The sequence below is a fragment of the Astatotilapia calliptera genome, chromosome 6 (genome assembly GCF_964374335.1).
Source record: "Astatotilapia calliptera chromosome 6, fAstCal68.1, whole genome shotgun sequence".
In the NCBI taxonomy this organism is placed as follows: domain Eukaryota; kingdom Metazoa; phylum Chordata; class Actinopteri; order Cichliformes; family Cichlidae; genus Astatotilapia; species Astatotilapia calliptera.
Window position 1 is genome coordinate 14,818,232 of NC_137427.1, and position 25,766 is coordinate 14,843,997.

At 41.8% G+C, this 25,766-nt stretch overlaps 1 protein-coding gene across 1 annotated transcript in view; it reads left to right on the forward strand.

Annotated features, from left to right (window-relative positions):
• The first annotated feature begins 304 nt into the window (after positions 1–304).
• ube2o (ubiquitin-conjugating enzyme E2O) overlaps positions 305–25,766 on the forward strand; it is a 47,214-nt gene continuing 21,752 nt past the window's right edge. Inside the window, exon 1 of the mRNA XM_026170475.2 lies at positions 305–1,591. Coding sequence (XP_026026260.1) covers positions 1,160–1,591 — 432 coding nt within the window. The 5' untranslated portion in view covers positions 305–1,159. The remainder of the gene's footprint in view (positions 1,592–25,766) is intronic.

The following is a 25,766-nucleotide window of genomic DNA, read 5'->3' on the forward strand; positions in this document are numbered from 1 at the left end:
TTAGGTATGAGACGGTTTTAAATATTGTTAATGCCGTGTTTTTTCCCCCCCTGTGTTTTTGTAGCTTGTTTTTGGATACAATGTCTTCGTCACAAAGACATGCCTGGGTTGGGTTATTTGGTGGCTGTAGGTGTCAATGGTTGTCTTTCTCTACGTGTGAATCTTGTGATAATCTAGTAACCTGTTCAAAGTATTCCCTGCCTCTCAATCTGTCTGAGATAGGTAACCCTGAATGAGATAAGTAGAAGAGGATGGAATATTCAAGTCACATCAAGAATATTTCCTGGTTTTCAGTCTTCACAAATTTATAGACCTGTTCCTTTAAAAACAGATTAAACTGTCACATATTCTGTCTCCTGTACACTAATGGGGTTTACTTTGTAAATGTCTTTGAGAACTTGGAAACTGAGAAGATTATCATAAAAATCCCCACAAAAACCAAATCTAAAACAAAACAGATATATCCTTAAAGCAAACAACTGATGTTTAATTATGGGGCACTGAAAATTAATAAACTCAGGCTACTTCAGATGTATATTTGTGGAAAGATGTTAAATAATAAATAAAGGAAAACTTTTTTTTATTGTTAACTGAGCTGCATGTTTATTTGTATAGCGTTCACTGTGCAACAATATTAAATCATTTAGGTAAGATCCACAAAGGATCACACACACACACACACACACACACACACACACACACACACACACACACACACACACACACACACACAGAGAGAGATGTCTTTTTTAACTATCGTTACTTAGGAAAATATAATTTAAAAGGGAACATAGCTAAATATGATGAAATTTATAATAATAAATATTAGTAATTTACAGCAGAAAACGAAATGTAACCATTAAAATATTGGCGTAAAATAAAAATGTACACAATTAGAGTAAGTTAGAGAGTCTCCCATCAGCAGATTACGAATCATACTTTACGTACAGCCTGCGGTCTTTCTCGGTGGCTCCTGTTTCTGGCTCTCGGCGCCCCTCAGTGGTGACAGCGGGTACTGCGTGATGACGCTGCCACACTGCGCTTCATACGTAGCCCGCGTAGCTACGTAAACACGTGCGCTTCGCTGCTTCCAGGTTACAGTTTTTTTTATTCCACCGTCATCCTCGCGCTCCAGCATCGCTCCCTGACAACAGCGGCGATGGCGGAGCCCGTAGCATCGGATGCAGCGGCCAAGACAGACGCAGCAGCAGCGGCATCATCACCCACACCGGGCCCCTCTCCCGTAGCCAGCCCGGGCTCCGAGCCTCCTTCCATGGCTCTCTCCCCCACCGCGGACGGCTCACAGCGGCTGCTCTTCTCCCACGACCTGGTCTCCGGACGATATCGCGGCTCAGTCCGGTTTGGCCTCGTACGGATGATCCACGGCGAGGAGGATTTTAACTCAGACTCGGACCTCGACGATGGCGGAGGGAGAGGCGGAGACGGCGGCGGCGGTGGAGGAGGCGGACGAGTACCGTGCGGTTCGGACACTGAGAGCGCCGTGGACACCCCAAGTCGGCCTCTCGGGAGGGGATTTGTCCGCGTCCAGTGGTACCCCGAAGGTGCGAAGCAGGACATCAGGGAGACAAAGGTACCACACAGCTGCTAACGTGCTTACTGTTTACCCCGGCAGTCGGTGGTTATCTCAGCCTGACGTCAGGACTGCTTTGTTTCACCTGCCTGTTGTGGTTTTTTGGAGAGGGGGGTGATTGGCGGACTTGTTACCCAAGCAGTCATCAGCTTCACCTGATCCATCAGACTAAAACCTGCAGCCTAGCTCGCTAATTGGCTAGCATTCAAGCACACAAGCTAGCTAGCAGTTTAGCTCGTAGCCTCATGTATTTCAGCTGGTCCCGGCAGGTTGAGCAGGGTTGATCCACCTGACTGCAGCCAGCTCGCTGCTAGTACACCAAACACACACACACACCACTGACCGGACAGGTAGGGTCTTGCACAGGTCCTGTCAGGTGCACCTCCCTGCTTAGACACCTTACACCTATTGATTAGCTCATCCTTGACTCAGTGTAGATCCTCAGCTGGGTGTGACCTGGCCTGAGACCAAGCTTTGTGTGTGATAGAAGATCTCTTATTATTATATAAACATACATATCTGAGTTGAACCTGATCCCAAGCACCGAGGTCAGACCAGGAGAACGAGGCTGTAATCGTTGCCCTGTCCCCTCTATCAGCTGCAGATGTTTTCCAGCTCAGTCACAATGAATGAGTTAGTTGAACAGCAGGGATTTAATTTGAAATTTTTAATTTCTTTAGAGCACATTTACTTTTCATTGCGTTTATTATTTACCTTAATTAGTTCAGAACATTGAAACCAAACTCGTGCTGCTTCTTTTGCATCATTGTGAGCATATTTTTGCAGTTTTTTTTGTTTTTGTTTTTTTTTTTATGGCTGCTGGTCATTTTAATATTTTAATATAATTTTGATAGTGCAGATATGCTGAACTGAGAATTTATAGTCTATGGCTGATAATTTCTAATGCTCCTCTATAGCAGGGTTTTACATATCTAACACTAACAATAATTGCTTCCACCCAATTATCTGCTCGATCTACCTCCATGCCTTGGGGTTCTGTAGTGTCCTTTTAGTCATTTGAATCCAAATCTTGTTGATTACTGTGCTTTGTATTTTCTCTGTCGTTTCAAATGTCGGGAACATTACCAAGAAGATTTGAATTAGTTTTTTGCATTAGTTCACACAGACCTAGAGACTGGATGGAGAGTGGTTGCTGGAGGTTGCTGTCTTTTGCAAACTGTATGCTGCGCCAATAACCTCCTTGTGGTTGCTGCAGTCGCCTGTAGTTTGCATGGAAGGTGTCAACTTGCCCGTATTTGCCAACAAACCATTGAGCACTAGTGAAATTTACACTGCTCACCTTTAATGTAAGAGTTGTACCTTACTGCTGAAACCACCATGTTTCAAAAGGCGTAACTCTTTACTTTGAAGGCAAACATTAGCTATTAACACACAAGTGTTGCACTCTTCAGTTTCACTGCCACTTGGCGAATAAAGAAGTCAGTCTTCTCTGCAAAGGACGAGTGACCACAGCAATCACAAAGAGCTTTTTGGTGCAGCACCCTGTCTGGGCATCAGCGCCTGGAGATTCGATTAATTCATAGTTTCGGATCATCCTTAAGGACACTAAACCTAGTGTAGGTTATATTTTTTGGGAGGGGCTGTTAAGTGAAGAGGGTACAAAAAGGGTACAAAGATCAGGGAAGACTGTGCAAATGTCCTCAGGCAGATTTGATATGGGTCAGGTGCTTTACCCATGAGCTAAACCAGCACCCAAGAATTTAGACTCTTGCATCCCAAATAGTACAGTTGACATTATTTTAACTTTAATTAATTACATCACTCGTTGGTGGTGGTTGGACACTGTGAACCTGTATGTTAAAAATTCAGCTGTCATTGTTGATCAGTAGTTTGTTGATACTACCAGTATGTTCAACACTGGGGCGATTATGTGGAGTGCAACCAATATGAATCAATACCTTTTAACTGAGATATCAAGGTGATTGATTAAAATTCTGAAGGCTATTGAGGTATGAAATATAGATTTAGACTCCTGGACGCCATTCATTTGTTTTGAAGTTTAAAGTCTGCATTTATAAAGTAGACAGCAAATATTTGCAAACCTCTGGCGATTTCTCTGAGTGATTGCAGTCAGTCCAAATCAGACTGCAACAGCTTGTAGAAAGATTGCCACCCATCAGGTAGGTTGAACCCCCTGGGTCGTAATATTCCCAAAGTATTTGTATTTAATGTATTTATTTAACGAAATATTCATATTTGGCGCCCCTGTATCGAAACAATATAACAATGCAAAAATACACTGACACTATGCTGTATTGATTTTTTTCTTTTTTTTCCTTTTTCTCACTCATAATAATTAACAGAGTACCACACAAAAGCATGAATGCTGGTAACAGTGCCAGACACTCAGATTTTAAGCTCTACAAAAATTGACCAGAGGAATCTAAATGGTCCGTAACACTTTGACTGTCTGGTGCAGTCAGCTGCTGCCTGTATTTGTCTAAGTGGCCACGCCCTGAACTCTAGCATCCTTTCTTCTTCTACTTTCAGCTGCTCCCTATATGGGTCTTCACATCTGCCTCCATCACACTCTATCCCTAGCATCCTCTTCTGTCTCATCAGCCCTCTGCATGTCCTCCTTCACTACATCCATGAAACCTCCTCAACATCCTTTGTCATATATATCCACTATCCCTCCTCTGCACATGGTCCAACCATCTCAGCCCTGCCTCTCTAACCTCTTCTCCAAAACCGTAACCAGAGCCGTCCCTCTGATAGCCTTATTTCTTCTGAGCATCTTCAACTCTGCCACCTCCAGGTTGACTCCCTTTATTTCTCTCCTCACAGCCATCTTTGAAACCTTCCCTTTTGCTTTAGCCACTATTCTTCTGTCACAAATCACCTGCGACACTCGTCTCCACCCACTCCACCCTGGATGAATTATAAAAAAAAATCAGAGATTAAAACCATTTTTCTCCTGGGCAGTTAACATGCTTTTTAATGCTGTACATTTGAACATTTTAACATGGAAGTCTGTAGTGACTGGATTTTGGAGCCAGCCTCGAGGAACAGCAGTGTGGAGCGCTTCAGTATCAGACCTTGAATTCAGTCGAATCTGGACAGCACATATGTGATGTTGGTACAGAAAGTCGCTAACCTGCATCGGTATAAACTACAGTCTCAGCCTTCTAAAACCTCTTGTCAGCTTCAGTTCAGTTAGACATGTAAATTGCTGCGTACATCTTTGTGTAGTTTTACCATTTTACCACCAGATAATGAAGACGTTTTAGCAGGTGCAGACTTTGCAAACCTGTTGTTCTGTGCATCCTCTAAGCTTCTCTGGGGTTCTCCTGGGCTTTGTGGAAAAGGGTCACAGAGTTTAAAGGAGGACAGGCCTGGAACAAGCTCACACAGACTCATTTCAGAGACAGGATGCGACCAGAAGAAGCCTATTTTAGAGCCCAGCGCTGCCTTGCTTTGTCTTTCCAGTTAAATGAGAAAAGTTCTGGTCTGAGTGTCATTCAGACCTCAGTCAGAACAAAGGCAGAACGACGCGCCCCTTAAACAATGACGCTGATGTTTACGCAGCACCATGTCCTCTGTGTCGATGTGCACATGTATGGGTTTCATTGTGTCTCGTATTCGTGATTTCTCCTGTGCTTATCTGCACGCCCAGTCTCAGCAAGCTCATTTTGCATAAATCCTGAGAGTACAGTTTTACATCCTAATCAATCATTCATGATCACATCCTGCAGTATGCAAAGTTGCACATCTTCAAGGTGCTGTTTGCACAAAATTTCAACTTTTTATTTATTTATTTTTTTCTGCAGGCTGCACCTCATTTTCACTTCACGTTTTCTCTCAGGAGCGATCAGTGGAGAGAAAAGTGATGCTTAGAGTTACTCTCGGGTTTCATAAAGCAGACATTTTCACAGCGAAATAAGATTTTGGACATTGCGACCATTATGTGCAAACTCTAAATGATACAAGGCGATCAGTCTAATGTAGTTTCTTTGTTGCTTCATTTTAGCGCATGAAAGTGAAACCGTTCAAAGTTAAAATGATTGAAATGCTAAAATCTCTGCTTGCACAACGAGGAAGCCTCGCAAAGATTTAAAATGTACACAAACGTAGTGTTGCCAGAAACAGTATGAGATTAAACAAAGTGGTCAGTTTAATGAAGATCTGCCAGCAGGCGTGGTGCCCCATCGAGCAGCCTCGTACGCCACTGGTATTACTTTTGATATAAAAAACTATCAACGACTATGAGCTTATCTGCATGTTGCAGACTCTTTAAAAACTCTATCTGGGCTTTGTGGTCACCCTCCTGACTGACGTTACAACACGGTCCCATTGATTTTTAGTATAATGCACATCGAGGAAGGAACAGTGAAAATGAAACGGCAAGCTTGCTGAGCTTGTGGTGTGAACATGCATCGTGTACGACATGTTCGGTGTTACTTTATTTATTTAAAAATGCACCAGCGACATCAGTGTACATTTAAATAGCTATTTGGCGGTGCGCTAAACATCTGAGAACATCCGTGTTTACTTTTAAGCCTGCCCAATATCTAATATGGTGAAGGGTGGGGACAATATGAGAAGCTGTGCTGCTGATGTTAAAGAGGTTGTCGCGGTCAGAGCGTTAGCAGCGGTCAGAGCGTTAGCAGCTCTCGACGCCATAAACTTTGAGTTGTTGTGCAATGTCAAGCCAATAAAACCATTCAATTGCACAAGAAAAACAACTGTTGTTATATGATTTAATTTATGATTACTTTTATGTGATTGTCAGTTTATGTATTACTCACAGATGTTAAATTACCGGTACCGTATTTTTCGGGCCATAAGGCGCACAGGATTATAAGGGGCATTAAGTGAAACAAAACGGTCAGATAAGTCAAACTTTACGAAACTCATTCTTCTTGCTTCCTCCACTTCCGTACCATTGATTAATTAATGTGGAATTCTCTCGCAGCTGCTCTATTCCCATGTTGTTGCAGTATATTAATCACTAACCTCGTATTGTGGATGGATTATCTCAGTTGTTCTCCTGACTGAAGTTTACAGCATCCTGCCATGCGATTGCATTTGTCCCCAACCATTGGATCGAGTGGAAAAAAGTTAGCGTTCATCTTCTAGCTTCACTGTGTTTGTTATGCTAACATAGCTGTGACGCTGGTAATCACGTAGCACATCATTATATACCAGCTAGCCCAACTTCAGTAACCCTAAAAAGCCACTGCTGTTTAGTTTTCGGTCTTCATTTATGTTGGAAGTGATAGCAGAGCTGTACGTTTTAATTTTTTCAGAAATCTCTGTCAGGACATGGTATATCATGTTTAGGTGGAAACTAGCGAGCTAACTTCCTGCTAACTTTTAACTCCGTTAAATTTAATAAATTCTGTTTTCATGGATGTCTGGATGTTAAACTTAATTGTTACACCTGGTAAAGCAGCAACACTGATCATTTTATTACAGATGAAAGAATTTAGACAGTTTTTAACTTTCAAAGATGCGGCAGTGTTCGTTCGACTTCAGGACCTGAAGAGGATGGAGTTTTGGACCCTGATTACTCTGCGAGGCTCCTGATTACGGTAGCTCCGACAATCCATCAAGCGGTGCGGCTTCCTATCTTACCAAAGTCGCACTAAAACATTTGCTGACAGATTTTTGTACCACATAAAATCGGTTCGAGGTCAGTAAGCACAACCAGAATTCATACATAAGGAAAATTAAAGGATTTTAAGTGCCTCATAGTGCAGAAAATACCCTATGTCCTAAAACATAACAATAGCAATAATTGACCTAAATAATGGATGACCTCATCTTCCGTGTTGTCAAACCTATGACACCATATACCAACTATACATACCTGACCACATCACCACCACCAGGTGGTGCTTTTTGAGTGTTTCCGCCAAGACCGTCTCTCTGGACATGTCGGAAGACACAAACTCTACTGGCGATTACAGTTTTTGGTCTCCTGACCATTCAAACAGAGCCGGGATGTTCAGGAACGTGCTTGAATCTGAAAATCAGCAGGAAATTCCAACAAACTGCAGTCCAGCAGCTCTGGGAAATGTAAGCAATGGATATGATGTATCCATCCAAGAGCACCAACCAAAACGTGTGCTTTCTGATCTTTGGTGACTTTTAATTCAGGTAGGTGGAATTGTTCTCTCTGAGGAAGGAAATGGCATTTCCCTTTTCGTGGCGCTAAAACTTCATACGATGGAGTCTGCTTCCACTTTCAGACAGCGTGCTGAATTTTTGTCATGGGTCATTAATTAACATCAGCCCATCATGCTCAGACCAACCTCACTGAAATAGTGAATTACACCATGAGAAAGTGAATTTTAAAAAAAATAAAAATGTTGACTGGAAATGAGACATGCTGACAGTTTAGTCCCAGGTGGCTGTTATGGTAATGTGCAGGCTTTTTCTGTACCCTGGGAATGGTTTCATCCCACCTTCTGCTCTCAGAGTCAGTTGAATTGTCAGGGCTTTCTTGGCGTGCTGTCATATGATGAGCTCCCACTTTCGCTGCTCTTGCCCGTTACAATGCCCTCGAGTTAGCAGCATTATGCATTCATTAAGGTTCACTGCTCTGAATACAAATCAGACTGATCTGATTTGTGATTAATAAATTCCACTCGGCTGCTCGCAGTGCTTGACCCCACGGTGAAATGAGGAAATAAAACATTAGCATTTTGTCGCTTATGCTAAGCCATTATCGTTATGTTGCAACTGAAACAGGAAGTTCTGGATCAATAGACATAAATAAATCCCGGTGAATAGGGAGACTCCAGGTCTTACTGCATTTATTTTTGCCTTTTCATCGTGCTGGAAGGTTTTTCTTTTTTTCTGTTTGTTTTAAAGGCACTGCTGAGCAAGTTATTTAGGGAAGCTTGATGCTGCGTTTATATGGGAACCTTTTCTTTGGATTGTCCTTCAACTCAAAGTGCTCTCAAATTACTGAATAGTTTTGGTAGACTTGTGACTTGCACACAGAACCTTTTGGCAGCTGTAGCAGTCCGTCTGTGCAGGTTTCTTCTGTTTGGTCTACGGGGGGAACAGTTCTGCAGTTTTGTACCACAACTCCAATTTTCCTGTACCACAGTCACTATGTGGTGCTGTTAAAACACGCCAGTCTGGTGAAACCTGGAATTTTGAAAAATCGTGCAGGTCCTGAGTGAATAGCAATTTTTAACAAAGTACATGAAAAGGAATAAGTGTACATATCCCAACATACAGTACATTCAAGCATGTTTAGCATGGGTTCAAGCCTGATAATGTAGAGCTTAGTTTGTAATTAATAAAATTAAAAATTTTGGATCTCACTGGAAAAGATCTGCTGATCTGACTCCTGCTAGTTTATAGCAGATTTGTGTTACGTCATACTAGTTGCTGGATGGAAGAAAATGCAAATGTATAAGAGAAATCATAGTTACATAAGCTATTTGTTTTTTGTTTTGTTTTTTTGATAATAAGATGACTATTTTGTTATTAGGAAATCATGAACACCCCTACATGGGCGGGGGTTATATTCACTGTATGCTATCCTTAGCATGGAAACAGTGATGGCAGCCATCAGTCTGTTTGTCTCTCAGGCTTGTAGTTTAATTAGTTTAAATTCTTGTGTGAACAACAGGTTTATTGCTCTTGTTTGCAGCAAATGGGGGGAAAATCCATCAAAATTTCAAGTGGGAGGAAGAGCTGAATGCTGTAACCGCAGGGTGACTCCCATCTGTCAACCTGGCCCTCCACCCTGCCCCCATCCATCCAGCTACACAAGTGTGGTCAACCCCCCCAGCTGACCTACACAATAGAAACATGTCTTTCACTGTGTGGGCTGACTGCTGATTTACACTCGGGCCACTGCACCACACGGTTTTCTTTCACCTCTTATCCATCTTCTGGTCATGATCACATACATTGCTTTTAGTCCCATCGAGCCCTCGCCTCTTCAAAAGCATTTTAGCTGCAGCGCTGCCGAGCACTTGAAGAGATCATCTTACTGCTGAAATGCGTTTAAAACACGAGGTCGGGCTGTATTTTTATTTTTTTTATTTCTGGTTCTTCTGTTAAACACGTGGAGGCTAAACAAAGTGACTGTAAATCGATCACCGAGGACAGTATTTCAAGAAATGCACAGAGTAATCTGACCGAGTAGAATAGGTGTGATTAGCTTTAGGGGTGGGAATTAGTAATGTAATGATACAAATTATACAAACACTCATTACATGGCAAGCAAGCAGTAATGTTTGTGGCTAAAAATGACGCCAGTGGTGGAGGTCTGAATGAGAGGGTCCATGTTCTAGTCTTTACCACAGTTCTATCACTTTATAACAGCTGTACGAAGAGGCTTGAAATTTTATTCCTGGGGTGTGGCTGCTCTGACTGACAGGTCGATGGACAGCCTGTGTGTGTTTGGCTTCACCTCTGCTTATTCAAGTTACCAAACTTGTGGTGCATTTTTAGCTCAGTTATCTAACGATAACATGGCTTGCATTCATAGACTGTATATAAAGGATGGCTCTAACTAAAGGGTCTGAAAAGTGGAGATGGTGCAAAGTGTCTTACATTTGCATTTTTCCTAAGCAGGCCAGCAGACAACGACTCCTGTGGTTGCAGGAAGGGGTTTGTGTGGATGCCTCCCTGTTTGTTTCTTACATAGCCGAAAATGACACTGTGTTGGATTACACAAATATTTTAAGTCCAGTCTGACTGCAGGATGATCGCGCAATACATCACAGTACACACAAAGGAAAAATTGAGTGTTCATTCACTTCGCTGTGGTGTCAGACTGCGTGTGTCGTCCTTATTGATTAAGCTTGATTAGTTGATAAAGCAGCAAACACAGTTACTGTCTGGACTGAGCGGATGATATTAATCACATTGCTTATCTCCACTTGTTTAGTCTGCTCAGCTTGTTTAAAACCTAAATCATTTATTCTGCCAGTTCCTCTGTGTTTAACCTGCCGCAATTCAAGTTGGATTTAATCAAACGTTTTTGTTTTTAAAAATTAAAAAAGTAGGATCAGTAGAATTTGATTAAGTCCTTCAGAGCTGTGGTCTTATGTCTTTTAAAGGTCACCTGAGTGTTGCCGATTGTCAAAACAGCTACTCGGATGTCGCACACTGCTCAGCACTAATACCCATCAGATGACTGTATGCATCCGTCAGTGGAGTTTGCTCAGAAGCCTCCCGCAGGTGCTCGTGGTAGGCTGGCAGACGTTGGCGTAATCTGGGACACGAAGCTGTTGCCAAGGCCCGCCCAACGGAGCTTTGGAGCCCAGAGCCTTGGTTATGGTTTGTGCAGGTGCCAGGCAGGGAAACAAACAGACGAGGGGCAGGGCACCAGCCACCGTACTGTACGCTTCCTCGAAGAACAGTGAAGCAGCTGCAGCGCTGCACTGCAGCTGCTCATCACACCTGAAGAAATCCTCCTAAAATTGCATGAAGTTCTTTTTCTTTAATGCTGACTGTACATGCTGCAGCAAAATCTGAAAATGTTGCTCGTCAACATTAAATCATGTTTAGTAAACTTGCTGTCTTGTTTGAATTGTTCGGGGAAAAATAAATCAGAAACTTCTCATTTTTTTTCTTTGAAACTGTCATTTTGTGCGTTACTGTTACACTAAAGTAGTTCAAGTTTATTACGTTTATTCACAAGCACATTTTAAAATGAACAAAGTGCTGTGCATGCTGAAGGAAAGACAACTTAACTGTATGATAACAGGGGGAAGAAAATGGGGGAAAAACTTCTAACCAGTTTTAAATAAAATGCAAATCAGTCCGTGTACTATTGCGTCGAAATGTCAAAAATAAATAGACACGAAGCAATAACTTTGAGGACTCCTCGGCTGCTGTTTTCAACCATCAATTACCCATAAACACACGAGCAGCGAGTGCAGCTCATGCTGTACTGAGTGTGTGATAGTTTATTGATTTGACAGCATTTGATGGTGCTCTAGACGGCACACGACTACGATGCTGCTAAATGCGCGGTGACTTTGCTTTGTTGTCTTATCCATCAGAGCAATCATGAAAACGCAGACAGACATGGAGGATGTCTAGGTAGGTTGTGATGAAGCTGCTCAGCAGGTAAAGGAAGGATATGTCTGATGTTTTTCTTTTTCACCTTTTAGACCTCCTCCTCGGGGGTCATGGCTTTTAGAGTGCAACCAGTTTGTTGTTAAAGTGTGAAATGGACGGGACAAGCTGTGAATCTGCTGTGCTCTCTGAAGACTTCAGGCCTCGTGGATCATCTTGCTCTGTTATCCTCCTTCCATTTAAGCTACATCCAAGTTGTTACAGACTGTATGAGGGTTTGGGCAATTTAGTTTTTTGTTTTTTTTTTAAATCGACCTTTTAAAATGTGGGTAAACATTGGTGCTGTGTTAATTTGCAGACTTTGGCTAATCGTGGCACCAGCAGCCATCTGTTCCTGCTGGTTAAAGTCCATGTTGCCTGTTGGGAATTTGGTTACACATTGCTCTGGTGCAGTGCCAGTTTATTCTGACACAGCCTACATTAAACTTCATTTTCACTGAGATGTTGTCAGACCGAGCTGGTTAAACTAGATGTCCAGCAGGTATTCAGACCTGCCCACGACCAGGACAGGGAGTAAAATCAGACTAGCTCACTAGTCTAAAGTCATGAAACAGTCAAACCTGAGTAGTCTAATGGATGAGGTTAAACACTGTCTGTACTAATATGGTGTAAATCAAAGAACCGTTTAAGCCGTTGGTTACATTCGGTTTTAACTGAAGTCTGATCTCAGATTAGTTTGAGTGGGGCTAACGTTAGCCTTCTCTGCTGCTTGGTTAACAGATGCATAGAACACCAACTGATGTGTAATGTATGAGGTCACGGTTTTCTTACTGTAACCCGGGAGATGAATTTTGTTTCCTGTCTGCCGTGTCTACAGTGAGCAGACATGCTTGCACGAGAGACGAGCGCAGACAGGAACCTTAATCCCTGCATTAATTCCACTGTTGTCAGCACCGCGTTCAAACTTGAAAGTGAAACATGCGTGTTCCTCATCACGACTTGTCAGACTTGTCGTTCAAGCTTTTACAGAAAAGTGACTAAAGTGTTCATTTAGACATAAAATCATCAGTTCTGATGATTTTAAAGGATAAAAGGTGCCTGTTGTGTCTGAGAGTTGTTTTTTTTTTTTGTTTTCTTTTTTCAAACGTGTCTTTATCTCCATCCCACCCTTCTTCATTTCTCTCGCTCCCCTGCGTTCTCCTCATCTCCCCCACCTCCCACCACCTCCTTCACCTTCTCCACCTTCTCATTAACAGCAGCTGCATTCACAGCTTTTTCATTCTGAATAAAATCAGCTGTTGTGGGATGTGATTTTCATATAATCTGGTGTTTACATGCTCTGACGCAGTTAAATGGACAGAATAACGTCATGTTCACTGCAGCGCTTGTTATTGTGACTCATTTCTTTCATTTTTTTTAAGGTAGAGCTAATGTGCTTCTCTCTGATTTCAGCCTCACTTGTATGGTTACTCATATTGATACGAAGTAGTTTAATTATTAGTGCGTGTTCAACTATGCGCTAAAAGCTCAGACTTTTTAAATTCTTTTTTTTTTTTTATATGTATGATGTCAAGAGTGGATGTCCTCATACCCACCAAACGTTCTGTTTCATTAGGGGCAGCCAATCAGTGAGGGCTGATTATGGAGACTGACTGTAAAGGCAGAGAAGCTAAAAGGGTTTGTTCTAAAAGGCTCAAAATAAGACAAATGAGGAGTATTTTGATTTGTGAATCATGCAAAGCTACTCTTACTGAGTCCAAGAAACCCCCTGGAAATATACACCAAAGGTCCACTTCAAGGGTTTGTAATAAAAGTCTAGTTTTTAGACTACCACACTAGTTTCTTTACATTTTTAATATGTTTTGGACCTGTTCGCTCTTTATTATTTTTGTTTAAATTTTGTATCGATATTTCTTTTCCTTCATACAGCCGTAGCCAGCGTCCTGACAGAGACGTGTTAGAGACTGTTGATGTAATGTGGTGCTGACTGGATGGGATAATGGAACACACACACACACACACACACACACACACACACACACACACACACACACACACACACACACACACACACACACACACACACACACACACACACACACACAGGAATAGCTGCACTCTGAGGTGACTTGCCTTGCTTAAAGAGCCAGCCTCCTTTCCTCCTCACTCTCTCTCCCTCCTTCATCTTCCCATCCTCTCTGTTTTCCTCTGCAGTGTTGGTCCTGCCCAGTGGGGAGACAGTCTACTTTCTCCCGCTCGCTCTTCCCCTTTGTATTTCCATTTTACTATCTGCTGTTTTTGCTGCACTCTTGTCTATTTCTGGCTCCTGCTTTTTCTGGTTTCCTCACTCTCTGTCTCTCTCCTGGGACTTGTCTCGATCTCCCACTTGTTGGGCTGGCTGCTTTCTCGTCTGTACCACGTTCACAGCTCATCCTCATTTTCTCCCCGTCACACCCTGTCTCCAGCTCCTTGCGCCCTCCTCCCCTTCGGCATCTTCTCTCCTGACGTTTTTTTCTTTTCTTTTTCCCCACATCCATTTCTTTGTCTTAATGATTGACTCTCGAGTATCCTCCACCACCCTCTTCCTGTCTCCATCTTCTATTCTCCACCTTTTTGTGACTGCATTTTCTTCTTTTTCTTTTTGCTACTCATTTCCCTGCTGATATACAGTACAGTGCTGTCTTGCGGCTCTTAGTGCTCCTTGTTGGGTTTTTTTTTTGTTTCATCTCTCAAATTACACAGCAAGGAGATTGCTCTATAATAGATACTGTGCTATTAGTCCTTCTGTCGATCCCCTGTGGTCTTCATCGGTAAAAGGATTTGTGCCTTCTCTGTTTTTAATAGAGCCGTGCACCCTTCCTGTGTCCAAATCAATAGGCTTCAGCTAGGCTGTCCTGCAGCAGCAAGAAGGGTTATCAGGGTGTGAGGATTTATTGGTGATGCAGTTTATTGCCTTATAAACAAAACTGCAAAGACTAATCATTGATCTGTTTTTTTTATTTTATTTTATTTTATTTATTTTTTTTTTTTGCTTCATCACTTTTAAATAAACTCAGGATTACTGTATTTACTTTATTTTAAGATCACCATCCTTGCAGAATCAGTGTCTGATGTGAGAACCTCATTGTGCAGCATCAGACAGCCAATCACAAAGCTGTGACAGCAGTTCTTCAGACTAGTGTGAGAGCGAGAGGCTTTAATGTGTACAAACCAACCCACACAAGTTCAAAGGGTCTCCTAACGGTATTGTAATTAGTGCTGAATTAGTAGCAGCCTGTGTAGTGTTTAGCAGTTAGTTGGTGTGTATCACAGTTATTATTAGAATTCTTTTCATAGCCCCTTTACATACGCCAGCTGTCAAGTTAATGTCTGCAGAGCTGTTTTAACTTTTAACACATTCGCAAAGTTATTATAAGCCTCATTCACGCACAATCGCATGCATTCATACAAGCCTAAGATTCACATACCCACACTCTGATGGATGCATCAGGGGCAACTCGGGGTTCAGCATCTTACCCAAGGATACTTCGACATGGGGATTAAACTATCAACCTTTTGATTAGTAGACAACGTGGTGGAGCAGGACATTAGCTAATGCTATGTCTGTGGCTACTTCATTAGGAGGACATCACAAAATATTTACATAAATGTAAAATGAGTGGAAATTTATCATAATGTTTTTTCTGAGTCCTATGAGATTTTAATCAGTGGCGTTGATGAAAATGAAACCAGTGATCCCACGCTGACTCATCGTGTCATTATGTTTAGATGCTTAATAGAGACGCGCTTGGCAGAAGAACTGGCAAACTGTGTCAAAGATTAAGGTACTTTGTCTTTGCTGAAAGATAAAAACAAATAGAATTTGGTGACTGTTATAACAGCACAGAATGAAATTGGCTTTTAAAAGACACAAAAATGGTAGGAAAACTGTCAGTGTAACGCAATGGTTACAGTCACAAAACCGTAGTGTATACAAACATTGGCTTGTTGTTATGGCAACAGGTTTGATGATCAGTAAATCATTGGGATCACAGTAATCTGTAAGTCATTGGGAACCAAAGTTGTAATTGAAGGTGAAAACAGATTAAATGCTCAGCCCTAGTTATGAACATAAACCATCAGGCTCTGAAAAGATGCTACAAACAACATCTAAAATGTTTTATATGACCCTGTTTCCTTTGAGACGGTTACATCAGTCGCTTCTACACCACACATATCTGATCCAGAGGCTGTTCACATTAACTCAACACGGACACGTTTCAGTTTTATCCATAATCAGCTTCAGCAGACCCACAGTGCAGACTCTGACATTGTTCCATTCTACTGTGAAGTCTTAATTAATTACTAATTAATTAATAAATTATATAAACTAACGATCAGTTTTTGAAAGTGGACAAATGCTGTTGGTGCACTGTTAAATGCAACAAGTGAGAAAAGACTGCAGCACCACTCAAAGACTGACTGTGATGAGTCAGCTCAACATCATGAAACTACTCACAACACAGCTCGTGTTTTTATGCATTTAATTTTTGATTGAATTGTAAAACTTTTGATATATGAGCTAATTTAGCTTTTGATTCAGCTACTGCATGGGGCGAAGCTCTGCCCGTGCATGTAGGTCTGTTATTATCAGGGCGACCTGCTTAGCAAAGTCATTTAAGTATTTTTGAGTCACAAATAAATAAAACTTTCAATACATTTTTTTTTTTTTTTTTTTTTTTTTTTTAATTAGCTTGCACATGTAATTTACATCGTCCTGACGGACCTACTGTACATTTGCATCTGAGTGTACTGGCTTTGCCTGAAACGTTTTTAACTTGCATGGATGTGGATTTGCATCAGTTCACCTCTTTAGTTCATGTCGTGTTTGATGTGAACGAGCTTAGTCTTTCTCAATGGTCATCCCAACCTTTACGTGAGGTTTTGGTGTATCTGGTTTGTTTGATACTTGGATGTCTACATGATTGAGAAAAGTTAATACCTCTTCTGGACTTCTGAAATCTTGCTGCTCACAAATAGTCCAGCATGCAGTGAGGTAATAATCCCATTGAGATTCCACATAGGGATTTTGATTACGAGCCATAATATTTTAAGCATCCAAAGCAGACTCCCCCTCACCCCCCCTCACCCCCCGGAAAAGTCGCGGAAAAGAACTACCGTGCCCACAGTCCTAAATTGAAACCACATCTGTGATTGGTGGAAGTCTCTGTTACCATGGAAATGTTTCTACCTGTGAAGACAGGTAGCTTAATAAACGGTAAACTTCAGAAGTGGCGAGAGTGGTGATTGCTGTAGAGCATGAAGCACTGTGCTACATTGATAACAAGGATAAAATATATACAAAAAAATTATACAACAACGGGATGATTAATAGGTTCAAATTCAAGAAGTTCATCCAGAGTGAGTGTCTGCGTATGTCTAGAATTGCAATGCATTCTGGGATGAGCAGTTTTTAACTGTGGAAAAAAAAAAAAAAAAGTAGTTCTTCACACAGTCTTGTACCTTGTACCTATCTAGCTCAGAACAAGCAGGAACTATGAAATGTGAACCTATAGTAGCTCTGCAACAGATTACCTGAATTGTAGAACTTGGCTTACTCAGTTACTGAGTATGCTAACACACTGCTTTTAAACCAGTTTCAGCCAACTCTTTGTGCACTTACAAATCATTGAAGTCATTCACATAAAAACAACTCGGCAGCCACCCAGAGCGCAGTTCTCACAGGATCCACGTAACCCAGAAGGCCTCACTTGCTCTTTTACAGTTTGTTTGTCTCTTCTTTCAAAACTGCAAATTACTTTTTTCGATTTTTCTCCCAAACGCCACTGAGCTGAAGCATAGTTTGCCTGTGGCTGAAGGCGGAGGTGCAGGATGTAGCTGTGCTACGTCGCACCTTCATTATCACAGATTTTTAGCAGCATCTGTGGGTGGAATTTCACCTTCTGGCTTCATATTCAGTGAAGTTAGCCGTGTGTGGAGAGAAATGTTACCTGTTACTACTGAATGCGCCCGTGTTTGTGGCTCGGGTGTCTTCTTTGTATGGACAACAGAGTGAAGGAGAAGTGAGCCCGGTATAGAAAGCTGTCTGTCAGAGAGCAGGCGTGGCCCCCAAGCTGCAGTTCTCTGCAGCATCCATCTTCCTCTCCATCTTTGTGCCGCACCTGAATAATGACTCGTGCAAATCAGGCTGGAAAATCAAAGCCTCCATCGATTCTTGTTATCAATCTGGCCACTTCTGCCCTAAAAGCATGGATGAAGAGACAACCAAGGTTGCTGCTCTTCTTTTTTCCGAGGCAAGTACCACACACAAACATTTTTTATTTATTTATTTATTTTTTCCCTTTTTGTTGTCGGAGTCTGTGCCCACCACCTCATCATACCGCCTCCCTCCTCCTCATCTCTATATGAGCCATAGCAACAGTCAAGTGCTTTGCTGTGACCCATCGGTGTAGCAGGGTAATCAGCCGTGTGTGTGTGCATGTGTGTGTGTGTGTGTGTGTGTTACCGGTAATGTCAAGAGATATGCGATTCACTCAGCGTGTCAAAGTCCAGTTTTAATTAGTGCGCATGTGTGTGTGAACCTGTGGCTTTGGAAGAAATGCATAAATCACCACAGCAGCAGTGGTGCAGAGACACAGCTTTGATTTCAAGGTGCCTCGAGGAGTTGTGTGCATCATGTGAGTAACGAGGAGGAACCTTCCTCCTTCATCTGCTTTCAGATTCAGATTTCACAAAGTCACAGCGCTGCCTCATTTTAATTTGACCTCCAAACAAACCTTAAAGCTGTCAAACTCTTTCTGCTCCTTAAGGAGATATCATCGCTTCACTGCTAATGTGGAGGATTTCTTTAAGGTTTTGTTTTTTTTTTTTTTGTTCGTTTGTTTGTTTTTTGTGCTAAATTAATGCTCACCAGATTGCTCTGCAGAAAAATCAGATGTGAGAGTAAATTCACAAACCTGAGCAAATTGTGCTTAAAACTTAAAAGTTGTCTTTTACTTTTTTGCGAACATCAGTATTTCTGCAAGGGTCACGTTTTTCTATCAACATCCAAGTTTAATAATGTTGTTTTTCAAGCTACTGTACACTGGAATCATCTTAATTCTGCATCATTAGTTTAGTAGCTGTGACCTTTCATTAGTACTTGGCTTCTGACTTATTTTAAGGTCAAGGTCAAGTTTATTTATATAGCACATTTCAAACAGCGATTGTGATTTAAATTGCTCAAGTGTTTGTGCAGATCTAATATTTAGGGGGAGACTATTCCAAAGTCTGGGACCTGCCACGGAGAAGGCTCTATCACCACGAGATTTGAGATTAGTCTGTGGGATAGACAGCATCAATTTTGAGCTAGACCTCATGGTTTTTCCTGGAGCATAAGCAGAGAGGAGCTCAGACAGGTAAGGAGGGGCTCGGGCGTTAAGTGACTTAAAAACAAAAAGTAAAAGTTTAAATTGTAGGAGACAGGAAGCCAGTGTAAAGAAGCTAAAAGCATTTTGGACCATCTGAAGACGATGGATGATGGCCTGGTCTAGACCAAAATACAATGAATTGCAGTAGTCCAATCTGCAAGTAAGGAAAAGGTGAATAACACGTTCAAAGACGTTAGCCGGGAGGTATGGCTTTACCTTGGCTAGCTGTCTTAACTGAAAGAAGCAGGACTGAACTACTGCACTCACCTGCTTATTCAATTTAAAAGAACCATCAATGTAGACACCGAGGTTTTTTACATGTGTTTTACAATAGGAGGAAAGGGGGCCCAGAGTGCTATCGATGTGATTGAAGTTGCCAAAAATGACAACTTCAGTTTTATTTTCATTTAGCTTCACTATTTATCACACAGATACATAACACACAAACTCCTCTGATTCCACTGATTTCAGTTTCTGCTGTTAGTCTGAGCAGTGACGTCCTGACCTTTCCTGCAGGACACTGATGCGATCCCAAGCTCTCTGAGAGACAAAGTCCTTCCATCGTGTTTTGGCTCTGTCCCCAGATCCCCTCCAGGACACACCCAAAACACCTCATCTACTGGCCCCAGTAGCTGTGTTGTTAGGGGTTGCTTGGTCTATGTAGGGTTTTCCAAGGAAAGGTAAGGGGCTAGGCCAGGTATGGCTCAAATAACTGTGAAGACAAAATCTAGATACTTGGAGCGGGGATACCAGGCTGTCCAGTGTTTACTGTATATGATTCTCCTCGTCTTTTCTCTTTCTCTGTCCTCGCTGTTTTGCCCCTTCCCCTACCTCCCTTTAAGTCTTTCTCTTTCTTACACACATGGTAAAAGAGAGTAAGTAATGCAAAGGTCAACCAAGACACTGCTGGATGAAACAAGAGCACTTAAGATCAGCCAAAAAAAGGTGTAATATATGGTTTTTTATTTTTTATCTCCCTTTAGTTCCTCAATTACTGCCTAAATCACTCATTTAGGCAGTAAGAGACGTAGACTGTAAGATGGTGACCATTTGTATTTTTAGACATCAGTACAACTCACGCATTTTAAATAAAAAAAGGAACTCGAAGGTTTAGGTTTCTAATGTTTCATGTGTGTTGATGCTGAACACAAACATACAGTTAAATCAAGGGTAAGACAAAACTGGGTGCATGTAGCTCATTGGTGGTTAAAGCAGCTTCTACCAGAGCTGTAAGCCCAGGCGATCCTCTCTGCTGAGAGATAACAGTATCAGGAGGGGAAAATGTTTTTGCTTTATCACTTTTGTAACGCGTTGCTCGATGGGATGGCAGCGCCGTCCCTCCTCCTCAACTTCACCTCTTCCTGGAGAGTCGTCGCTACCACCGCGGGGGCATGCAGCTCCCTAGCAGAATTAAGGAACAGAGTGTAAATGACATAATCCAGTTACAAGGTGTACGGTGGATTAAAATTACAGTTACACATGTTAAGTGGATTATACTTTGATACCAACAGGACACTTTTAACAGCTGCCTGACCAACGCAGTCGCACTCGGTGGTTATGTTTCTGTACCTGTGCTTTAAACGCAGCGTTTCTGACTACAGCAGCGCACTGCAGCACAAAGCACTGAAAGAATATTAATGAAGAAGAGCTGCATTTGTGGGTCTGTCCAAAAAAAGCTCTTCTCTTGGCTAAAAGCTTCAGATAAGTAGGGACAGAAGTTGGTGTGTGTACATGCTCTAATCCTGAGCTGCAGAGAAATGAGGAGATGACAAGCTGATGTTTAATCGAGTACAAGGGAACATGGCGACCCATCGATTATATCCCCTCCACACAGTCACACACACACTCAGTGGCTCCTCTCCCAGAAACCAGAGGAGTTGGGTTACAGTGTAAGATAAAGCTGAAGAGCGTGTGTGTGTGTGTGTGTGTGTGTGTGTGTGCTTGCAGGCGCTTTTCATACTGTCCTCAACAGGATGTTTGGGCATCTTTACTCATACAAACTGCAGCCATACAGTCTTCACTGTTATCTCCAGCACCTTCTTGTTGCTGTGCTCATTTCTAGTCCAACTCTTTGCAGTAAAATGAAAAATGTATTTCCAAACATTGAAGAGTTGTGTGCTGATTGTCCTGATGCAGAGTTTAGCCCTGTTTCTGAATCTCTGCTGTGCAGGCATAAAATGACCCAGAAGGTCCACACTTATCAGAAACGTTTAACATTATTGAAATGCTTGAATTTTCCTTTAGGTCAAGAGAGATGCATAATACTAAATAATAATGTAGTTGAGCTCGTTGTCACATGTATAGTAAGTTTAGGAGCCGGGAAAGCCTGGTACCATTTAGTTCCTCGTTTAACTAATTATTGTTTTAATTGGCTGAAATTATCTTTCAGCCAATTAAAACATGCTGCTATGCTTTACTGTGGAATGTATTACTTTTTTTTTTTTTTTTTTTTTCCCCCATTTTTATTTTATTTGGGCAGCACAGTGGTCCTGTGGGGTCCTGGGTTTTAGTCAGCCGGCTGTATTCCCTGTTCTCCCTGTAGATGTGTGGGTTCTTTGCAGGTACTCGAGCTTCCTCTCAGTCCAAAGACAGGAGTGATGTTTTGTTAATTAGTGACTCTGGCTGCAGGTGTGAGTGGCCTTCTCTCTGTGTTAGCCCAACAGTGGCGACCTGTCCAGGGTCTGGCCTCGCTATGACCCTGAAGTGGATAAGCAGTTAACAAACTAAATGGATGGATTGTGTTGATTAGTATTCTGATCAGTCAGCTCATCAGCTGATTGTTTCAGCTCTAATAATAGCAGTATTACCTGCTTACCTACACATGAGTCTGATATAAGTATATATTCCTGTTTTTCTCCATCCCCATTAGAGCAGGGCGATATGACCCAAAATATTTATCACGATATACATTTGAAAATTTGCGATAACGATATAACTGACGATATAATTGACACTAGACAAAATTCTTTACAACTCAACTTTATTAGTGCTAACAAAAAACCTGCTTTAAAAAAGCTGCTTGTTTAAAGTTATATAAAAATTCAACAGTGCAAATGCAAATTCGTTGCTGACAGTTTAACCAAAAGGCATTTCCAGTGGCAATTGGCCGACATATCCTCAGCATAACCATGTATAATATCCACAAAACTTACAAAGAGGTTATACACACACAACACGGTAATATTATGTTGAAGCACAGTACGTATCACTCCGCGAGGCGTCTGCCTACGATAGCCGTAATGCTCCAACAATCCGGGTTCGTAGCTTAGCAAAGTCGCACTAAAACATTTGACAGATTTTCAAGCGCCGTGTACGACATAAATCGTTTCGAGGTCAGTAAACACAACCAGAATTCATACAAGGCACACGGGATTATAAGGGGCACTGTCAATTTTCAGAAAAATCAAAGGATTGATCTAAGTGTGCCGTATTTTCAAAAAAACACTGCAATAACGACGGCCCGCTAGCATGCTCTACCAAAAATAGTGCTTTGTTGTGTGTCTGACGGACAAAAGCCAAACCAGTTCCACACCACACAAGTTGCAGCATTTTTACAAACCAATTCTGGTTCATCCGTTTCAGTTAACGATCAACTTTCGCTCTTCTTATTCTCATTTTATTCGATTTCTACTCTCTCCTCTACTTCTATCTGCATCTGTCCAAACTCTGGTTTTTTGCCTGGTGGTTCGCTGCCACTTCTCTTCCTGCCAGTAAAGCCATCTTTTCCACTCGCCTATAGTGAAAATAGGCCCTCCCACAGGTCACCTTTTTACAGCAGGGGTTTTCAAAGTTTTCATCACTGAGTGCCAGTTTGGGAGCCAGCACCTGATTGAGTGCTGCATAGGAATGTTAAACTCTGTTGCGAGGGTGGTGGTATTTAGTGCTGGTGTTTCTTCATTTCATTCAGTCACTTTTCTCGCTTGTATGTTTTTGGACACACGGTTTAGTTGTCTAGGAACAGAGGAGGTGGTTGTCTTGAAATTAGTTGCTCATCCTGTCCATGCCTATCGTTATCCAGGGTAACTCCCGCCTTTCATTAAGGCTGTAAAATTAAAAAATGAGGCTACAAGATGGCAGCGATCAAACTGAGGACCTAACAAATGCAAAGTGAATTTGCTTTAAGCCTGAAATTCACTTTTTTATTTTCACGCAGCTCATTGTTGTTGTTTAGAGCTTCTTCATTCAGGTGAACGACTTCATGAAAGTCCGATTTTTATCACAGCAGTGTACCGTTCAGAGTTCACCTCTCATAACGCTCGGTTAACATTTACATGAGCTGTACTATTTGTGTGTCTCTGTGAATTGTGTGTCATCTTTAGAGTTTAAAAGAAGGCAAATAGGCTTTTTTAGGTTTATTTGAAGATGTTTCACCTCTCAAGATGCTTCTTTGGGTCTAGAACTGATGGAAAGTCCCAGGTAATGAACCCCTTGTGGGGGCTGTGTTATCCTTGTTCCTTTCAAGGGTGGTTCAGTGTATTTCGTCCTAAAGGAGAATGAAAGAAGCACTCAAACACCTTCTTTTCATATTTAGAGAATCTGAAGAGCTACTTCTGGGTCACTTCCCCCATTTAGAGTCCTGTGTCTTCAGCAACGGTCCACGTCTTACAGTCTCACGTTGGTGCACTTTTGTGTTTCTGCCCTGACTGGACTCTTAACACCTAATGTAGCAATCTGAGGCATTAAAACCTCGCTCTTGCACATTTTGGTGATTTTGGACCCTGAACGTTTTCCCCCCTCAGCCGTAAAAGTCTGATGGGGTATTGTTTTGACCCTGCCGGGCACGCAAGCGACATGATCACATTCACAAACTTGTGAATGTGATCACAAAGTCACATTCACAATCACAGATCACAGAGTCGAGGTGTCACATTCACAAGTTTGTGAATGTGACACCTCGACTCTACTAAAAATCTCAAATAAGTTTGAGTCTCAGTGACCTTGACCTCAAGGTTAGAAGTCAAAGGTCAAGTTTTCTAAAAATCTTATGAATGTGAAAACTTCAGAACACAGTCACGTAGCATTTTGAAATTCATGCTGTAGGTGTCTCTACTAGGAGGCTAAAGGGTACTACTGGTCACCGCCAGTATTTTTGTAGATGAATTTTTGGTAACAGCAGGTGGTGTTTTTGTCCTCTCGGGTGTAGTGCGTGGTGTTTATGCACAAACTGAACAGCGCCTGCCTCCGTGGGATTCAAAGTTTTGTTTTTGTTTATTTTTGCAGTTTGTTCCATGTAAAGGCATCAACAGCCCAACAACAACTGAGTTAGCTAGCATTATACCATTTAGTCAAGCATAACTACTGGCACTATGGAGGTAACAAAAATACTTCTAATTGTGATTATTCTACTTTTAATGATTAAAAGTAGAGTAAACTTAACATTTAAGTACAGTAAAGCAGCGGTCCCCAACCCCCGGGCCTCGGACCGGTACCGGTCCATGAGTCGTTTGGTACCGGGTCGCGAGAGTTGAGGCTCAGGTGTGAAATGTATGAGTTTCAGGGTTTTTATCGGTTTTCAGCGTTATTTTGTTATTGTTTTGATCATTAACTCGGTTTTCCTGGGTCTTTTCACGTGTGTTATGAATAAATCTTCTTTTTTTCGGTACCGGTACTAGTTTTATTTTGTTGTATTTCTCCGTGACACATTAAAGGCCGGTCCATGAAAATATTGTCGGGCATAAACCGGTCCGTGGTGCAAAAAAGGTTGGAGACCGCTGCAGTAAAGCGTTTTACCGTATCTGTCAAATAAGAAATTAAAGGAATTTCCCAAGTTTGGGATAAATGAATCGTATCTTAAAGGAAGCGGTATACATATGAAAAGCACAAATACAGGGAGTGCAGAATTATTAGGCAAGTTGTATTTCTGAGGAATAATTTTATTATTGAACAACAACCATGTTCTCAATGAACCCAAAAAACTCATTAATATCAAAGCTGAATGTTTTTGGAAGTAGTTTTTAGTTTGTTTTTAGTTTTAGCTATTTTAGGGGGGTATCTGTGTGTGCAGGTGACTATTAGTGTGCATAATTATTAGGCAACTTAACAAAAAACAAATATATACCCATTTCAATTATTTATTTTTACCAGTGAAACCAATATAACATCTCCACATTCACAAATATACATTTCTGACATTCAAAAACAAAACAAAAACAAATCAGCGACCAATATAGCCACCTTTCTTTGCAAGGACACTCAAAAGCCTGCCATCCATGGATTCTGTCAGTGTTTTGATCTGTTCACCATCAACATTGCGTGCAGCAGCAACCACAGCCTCCCAGACACTGTTCAGAGAGGTGTACTGTTTTCCTTCCTTGTAAATCTCACATTTGATGATGGACCACAGGTTCTCAATGGGGTTCAGATCAGGTGAACAAGGTGGCCATGTCATTAGTTTTTCTTCTTTTATACCCTTTCTTGCCAGCCACGCTGTGGAGTACTTGGACGCGTGTGATGGAGCATTGTCCTGCATGAAAATCATGTTTTTCTTGAAGGATGCAGACTTCTTCCTGTACCACTGCTTGAAGAAGGTGTCTTCCAGAAACTGGCAGTAGGACTGGGAGTTGAGCTTGACTCCATCCTCAACCCGAAAAGGCCCCACAAGCTCATCTTTGATGATACCAGCCCAAACCAGTACTCCACCTCCACCTTGCTGGCGTCTGAGTCGGACTGGAGCTCTCTGCCCTTTACCAATCCAGCCACGGGCCCATCCATCTGGCCCATCAAGACTCACTCTCATTTCATCAGTCCAT